This window comes from Apteryx rowi, unplaced genomic scaffold (genome assembly GCF_003343035.1).
Source record: "Apteryx rowi isolate R43461 unplaced genomic scaffold, aptRow1 scaffold_147, whole genome shotgun sequence".
Lineage (NCBI taxonomy): Eukaryota > Metazoa > Chordata > Aves > Apterygiformes > Apterygidae > Apteryx > Apteryx rowi.
The window spans coordinates 547,214-554,427 of record NW_020447719.1 but is presented as its reverse complement, the minus strand read 5'-3'; the positions used below and the strand labels follow the sequence as shown (position 1 = coordinate 554,427).

Genomic DNA, 7,214 nt, shown 5'->3' with positions numbered 1-7,214 from the left:
TCCTGCTTCACAATGTTCGCTTTATGCCACACTGGAATGTAAATGTGAAACATGTAAAAATAACCTCTGCTATTACACCAAGAATGTGTAAATATACATTCCTTTTTAGGCGAGCTATTTATCTCCAGTCTATACATGTTTCATTCTTTAAACTAAAAACACCTTTAACGTTCTTCAGTCAAGTGGCAACTTTTGCCAATATAAACTTTTTTTACTAAAAATTATGGCATCAAGTAGAGGAAACTCTGGAAAATGTAGAGTGCTACTTGATTTATGGAAATTCAGAAATAAGCTTTACAGAGATGCACAGAAAAGAAGCAATGTTCTTCATCTTATGCATTGCTAGCCAGTGCAATAACAAGAGATCATATTTTAAGAGCACAAGTAAGCAAGGCTAATTAGAAGGACACCTTACATGGATTTGGTGTCCATGTTCAGTGACATCTGCTTAATTTGGTGACAAAAATGTTTACAAGCATCAGCACAAACTAACCACTCCAGAAACATTAACTGGATTCTTTGTTTTGCACATCACTAAACTGTTTTGTAAGGTCCTACTACAGTACAGCTCCCTCTGCTTCCAAATTATCAGGTTACACCTTTTCCCATTTAAACTGAAGGCAGTTGAGAGTATAGAGGTTTAACAATATTTAGCCTTCAGAATGATCGCCACTAGCTATGACAAGAGACAGCACAACCCGACCTTCTGATCCAAGAAGAATATCTCTAGTGATGACCAGAAGAGACACTTTTTTATCCTACTGATTCAATATAAAACCATAAGGATACAACAAAATGATGATATCTTCATATCAGAACAGTACTTTGCATAGGTTATTTCCTAATTCTCAAGTAGACTGACAGAACAAATCAATTACAAGAAAATCCTACAGCAGGATGAGGCCTTCATACAGATCTACCAGAAAATCCTGCAAGTCTGTAGAAAAATAGAAAACTAAAATCAATAATATTAGTAATTGAACGAAAGCCTTTATATCTCTATTCAGACCCAAGAATGACCTTAAGACCTACAGGAGGAAAAAGTTCGTGGTCTGAACAATTGCTTAAGCCATGTATCTCTCCGGCCTAATCAGGAAAAAAGAAAAACAATTGTAAAAGACTAGAAGGACAGAGATTCCCATAGGATACATATAATACAGTTCTCTATAGGAGCATCATTGCCAGACATAAAACACCAAAAAGTAATCTCAGGTGTGTAGGATCTCACACAAGCCACAGCAAGGCAACACACTGTAAGAACCAGAAACATTTGCTCACCTGGCATAAACTGGAAGGCAATTATACACTTCATAAAGACATTCACTGAATGGTCAACAAGTTTCAGCAGAGCAGAAAGTAAATCTAAGAAAAGCTGTAATACTAAAGTTGTGTACAGCCAAGCGCACCCTCAGAACACCCACAGAGCAACAAAATTATTCAGTGCTTCACAAAGAAAGTCCAACTAATTTAACCTGCACCTGGCAAGCAGGTCTTGAATATGCTCTCATTTAATAATTGTGTTAAAATATCAGCCTTGCTGGTGTCATAAAGACACCTTAAACAAACGACAAACATTTAGCTTAGTGCATTGTTTGTTCTACCTGCACCAAAGCAGAGGCTGGGCAACAGAATTCTCGTACAGCCTAACTCCACTTCTCTCAGGAGTTCTCCCTATGTCCTGCTGCCACAGTATGCTAAGTATTTTTAAAATCAGACAAGGGCACATTGTGTACACACTGGGGTATATTTAAAAATCCAGCTGGAAAAAATCCCAACAACTGAGGCACAGGTTGTACCAATTACTAGTTACAGCTGCAGTTACAAATTATGTCATGAATGAAAGCACCCTACCATAAAAGGACTAAAATGTTAACCATCTAAGGGAGCACACTCATTCTTAGTTCAGTGTCACATGCCAGCCTCACAGATGGAATACTTGCTGGCCTGGAAAGCTATGCCCAGCTTATCAAAAAGAAAGTGCCTACAGCTGATACTTTCATAATTTGCATAGCTCACATCAAAGAGCAACTACATAGACACCCTTCCTGCTGCTGTTCTTACTGTGCAGCAGAAATGATAAGCAGCACCATTATATACTAAGTGAAGCTATGTTGGCAGCACAGTCAACAAAAGTTTAACATAGCTTTACAGGCAGCCAAGCTCAATTTTTTTTATATTTCTATTCAGACATACTATACGTTGCTTATAGAGAGATAACACAACAGGAGTGTCTTTGGGTATTCCTATTGCTTCAATAGCATTGACTTATAGAAAGTGGGTTTTTTTGTTGTTTTTTTGGTTTGTTTTACATAGGAAGATGTGAAGCTAAGCTTCGACTCCACCAAAGAGTAACACACAAATAGTTTAAAGCATACTCATTCTGAAGCTATTATTGCCAGATTCAGATAATGAGCAGCTCTTTAAAATTCTCTGCTTCAGTAGCATTTATACACCACTCTACTTCAGAAAGTAATGTTGCTACACAGTACTATTGCAGCTGAAAAAAAGTGCTGAATGTTGAAGTATTTATTTAACCATGATCTACATATATATTTGCAAAGCTGAATTTTCAAAAGAACTGCTAGGGAGGAAATGAGTAGTAAGAAAACAGGATAGTTTAGTCTTACACTTTGCTTATAAATCAGTCACATAACCAATCAGAAGGCAAAAATCTGAACTGGAGATAGAACACATCACTATCACATCAAGGCTTACACTTCAGCAGGACTTGCCACAGTGTGCATGGCTAATCTGATGTTTAGTTTTATCTATAGCTAACACAAATTTGGGCGGCAAGTAATGACTGTTTTGTTTTCTTTTCCTTCACTATGATAGCATTTGTTCCCATAACAGAAGTGACCAAGTCGGGTTGGCCTTTTATTACACACTCTCAGTACAAAGTACAGAGGAGAGAAGGAACAGAAAGCTCTTAAGTTTTACTCCAGCACTTTAACAAGTGTAAAGAAAGTGGTAAGGAATTTCTCAGGTGTATCTAACCACTGTGCATAATATATAAATGACATTAGTGTGGTGCTTAAGTGAATCACATCTCCACATCATTCAGTAACTTTGAATACAAATATGGGCTTCTCAGTTTAGCCTCAACCAACCTTTTAAATTTGGGAAAAAAGATCTACATACCTGTTGTTGAATCCCATCTTAATGATTTCTAAAGTGAAAGTCTTGCATCTGAAGAAAGCAAAAGGCGAGCAACCTTTCTGTAGAGTGGTTAACCTGCTCATAAGGCTACAGGACATTTGTCCCAGAAACTCTTATTGAGCAGGGAATCCATCAGGGAAGAACTGAGAACTTGTGAGAAAGTAGGTCAAAATGGACACTTTAGGTTTGCTATATCCTTCATCAGGAAGCCATGTAAACTTTAATCCTCTGGATTTATTCAAGTCATCTTTGGTGGACGTTATTTCTGTACCTTTTTCCTCATATCCTGGAATTATTGGCCCTGGAGTTATTTCCACATGGACTGATTTTAAAAGGTTTTTAAAGTGACATGTAAAATATCATGTTTCCCTAAACTTCCAAGGCATTTATACATAACGAGGTCTTCATTAATCCATGTCTGTATCAAGTGTTCCCTAGCACCAGGGTGCCATTGACGTTCTTATCCTTTATAGTACCTACTTTGTATCTACTGTGAGACAAAAATAGTTTAACTGATCCTATGTAATCACGACAAGAGATTAATTAAAATGCCAAGATAGGAAACAATTTATTATAGAGAGAAGAAAAATTTCTCATCCAAAATATAGAAATCTGTACAACTTTGCCACAATCAATATACATGAACTGTACAAATTTACACCAGTTCATAATTTACCAAATAAAAGATGACTAACAAAGTTCACAAAATAGATGGTGGTTTGTGGAAAAGACTTTTACCCAATTAAGAACAAGGAAATTACAAACCAGACCTCCACTTTCTAAAAATAAGAAGTTTACTCAGTCTTAGAAAACTACAAGCTAGCAAATGTACAGATAGCTGGCTGGTGCTAACACCACAGTTCAGACAGTGTCTTTATATGGTCTTTTTAAAGCCTGTTGCCATGGCAGATTCTGATCACTTGCTACTTTTGAGGCCAATATAAAGATCTGACCATTTCCCCAGGTCATACTTACTAGTTTGTCTTATGTACATTTATACATATTTGTAAGTGCTAGGTAAAAGTCTGAAAGACAATTTCCAGTATATCGTGTTCATAACAATAAGTCTTGTTACTGAGCTGCCAAAAATGCTAACAATTAATAAATGTAATAGTGCAAATTTACTCTGCAAGACCTACTGCAGAGAATCACTTTATAAATACAGATTGGAGTTGAAAGAATTGGTGTAGAAATTAAGTAAGATGTCTTGGAGAAACTGACCCTTCCTAGATCTTCACTCCCTAGCAAGTTGTAATCATTTTGACTCACAGGCTATTAAATCACTGAAAGGTACTGTCCAAACTATGGCACTGTCACTTTAAAGTATACCACTGTAACGTGTGCCAGATCTTCACAGCTGTGACATGGTTTAAATTCCATAATCCATCCCCAGAGGTGCCCACCCAAAGTAAAAACCAAATTTATCCATCCATTTTAAGGTGATCCATCCACAGACTATATCTTAACCTGATACAGTCATCATATTGTAGCTTTTGGAAGGGCTAGTTCTGCCCAAGAGAAGTTCCTCCTTACAGCTTATTCTGCTGTCTACCATTTGCATGTTGGTGTTATTTTGGCTACCTCCTGCTGGTGCAGCTTCATACAGCACACAGATTGAGCCATCCTCTCCAATACGATAGGACACTTCATACGGGTCAACCCATAGAGTGAGTTCGCTTGGAAGAAGCTGGAACAGTTCCTGACTGCTCAATCCAATCCGCTGTGCTGCCTGTCCAATGAGAGGATCCATTTTATGGTTGATCCGGATACATCGGTAACCTGATCCCTTGCATGGCTTCTCTGGGAACCAGTGATGTTTATAATGTTCTATAAAATAAGAAAAAAGATTATCCTCCTTAACTCTGTATTCAAAAATATGTACAGTGACCTTTGTTCTCTTACCTATTTCACAACTCAAGGTGCTGAGAAACTTATTTTAGTATGAAATCACCTGAAATACCATTATGGTCTTTATCTTTGCAGATTATTTATATAAGTGCAGTGTCCCTTGGGAAGTACTCATGTACAAAGTTATTGTTCCATACCACCATATATAGAGAACAATGTTTGCCACCTGAAAGGAGTGAAATAACTTCCTAGTATTCATAAAAACAAAATACACAAGTGATTACATATAGAGCAGAAAAGCTTAAGGGCTTCAAAAATCCATCGACTGAGAAGGAAAAAGCATCTTTTCAGCATCATCTTACCCATGCTTAGTTTCTCACACCCCAAGAATAGCCAGCAACTAGGGAAAGAGCTGGGCAAGCTTTATTGACTTATTCAAATTGTATTTCTCCACTGCTCTTTCCAGCCTGTTTTTCAGGGCTGGATACCAGTGACTTACCTTACCCTAGAGTTTTATTCCACCCAAAACCCTCATAGGTGTGAGGCTACTTGCAGCACAAGACACTAGTCACTGCCAAACACCCCGGGACACTGTCTTGGGATTGCAAAACCCATAGGGCAGTGCAAAACTTTGTATTCGAGCCTAACTAGAGTTTTAGGGTGGCTCTTGTTACAGCACTTACGAAGTGTTTCCAGAAGACAGAGGAGTTGAGACCTCCTCAGTAACTCAGTTTTATTTGACCAAAAAAGGCAATTTAGAAGCGCTTTTCCCAGGGAAAACCAGGCAGCTTGATCCCTGGGAGCAGAGCGGAAAGTCCGGGTTGCTCTGAAAGCTTTGTCTGCCGAGCCAAGCGTGTGTTTTTGTGTCTGTGCGTGGTGAGGGGGGAGGTGTTGTTGTGTGACGGCTAAACCGCTTTCGTTTACAGCCCGCTCCTGCCACCCCGCACCCGTCGCCGGGGAAGAGGCCGGGCACAGAAGGCACCGGGTCGCGGCCCCGCTCGGACGCAGCTTCACCCCCTCAGAGGCGGCTTCGCCCCTTCCCCACTCCGCCGCCGCTCCACCCAACGGTCGCTGACCTCAACGGTTGCCCGCGAGGCGCCGCGGCGCCCCCGGCGTGCGGCGGTAGGGCCCCCGGCCTGGGACACCCGCCGCGCCCGCGCCGCCCCTCACCTGCCAGCAGCTCCTGCAGGCTCTGGCTGAAGGTCTGCAGCTGCCGCTCGTTCATGAGCCCCTTGGTCCGCAGGAACTTGGAGATGAAGCTCACGGCCGCGGCAATCTCGCGTATCATGCTGGCCCGGGTGTACAGGGCGGGATGCATGGAGGCGGCGCCGGGCGGCAGCCAGCGCTCCGGGGCGGGCGGCGAGCGGGCGGGCGGTACTCGGACGGGCCGGGGCGCGGCGCGGCTCTAACTGGGAGAGGAGCAGGCGGCGGAGCCCAGATCACATCCCGGGGGCGGCAGCCTCCGCCTCCTCTTCCTGCGGCAGGGGGGCGGCGGCAGCAGCGGCGGCCGCAGCAGCGCAGCCAGCATCTCCTGCTGCGAGGGGCGAAGGGAGCTGCCCCCCTCGCGCCGCCTCTTATAGCCGCCGCCGGCCGGACGTGGCGTCACCGCGCTGGGGGCGCGCCGCCGCCAATCGGGCGATCGCACCATTGTGACGGCAGGCTGGGGGGCGTGGCCCGCGAACGGGGGGTGACGTAATCGATTGTAAACAAATAGAGCCGGGGCGCGCAGTGGGTGCGCGCAGCGGTGCGGAGGGGGAAGCAGCTGCCTCGCGGGGCTCCGCGCCGTGCAGGGAGCTGCGCGGGCGCGCACCGTAGCCGGCTGCCGGCGCGAGGAGCCGCGCGGGCAGCGGGGCGGGGGAGCGGCGTGCGCGGACGGTGCCCCCCGCGGGCGCGCAGGGGGGAGGGGGGGGCTGTCGCGAGCGCGCAGGGTGCGCGCGCGGGGCCGGGCCGGGCCGGGCCTGGCCTGTCGCTGCGCGGTGGGGCTCGGGACCTGCTGGGGTCCGGTCCGGTGGTGCGGTGTCCGGCCGGGGCAGGGGCTGCGCGTCGCGTCGCGTCGCGGGGGAGCAGGGAGCCCCGCGGGGACGGGGACGGACCGGGAAGTGGGAGCGCACAGGCAACTGAACTTACTTTTGGGGTCGCCCTGCCGTGCACCGTGCCTGGTCGCGGCCCAGGACATGTTCGGGCACGTCCCCCTGCCCCTGCGTCAC

General features: G+C 45.0%; 1 protein-coding gene across 1 annotated transcript; it reads right to left on the bottom strand.

Moving 5' to 3' along the window:
* Positions 1 to 3,702: 3,702 nt before the first annotated feature.
* BTG1 (BTG anti-proliferation factor 1) lies at positions 3,703 to 6,562 on the bottom strand. Its single transcript, XM_026058426.1, has 2 exons — positions 6,178 to 6,562; positions 3,703 to 4,986 (listed from the first exon to the last, which is right to left on the bottom strand). Exons 1-2 carry the CDS (start codon positions 6,323 to 6,325, stop codon positions 4,622 to 4,624), a joined length of 513 nt encoding a protein of 170 aa, XP_025914211.1. The 5' UTR covers positions 6,326 to 6,562; the 3' UTR covers positions 3,703 to 4,621.
* Positions 6,563 to 7,214: the final 652 nt, after the last annotated feature.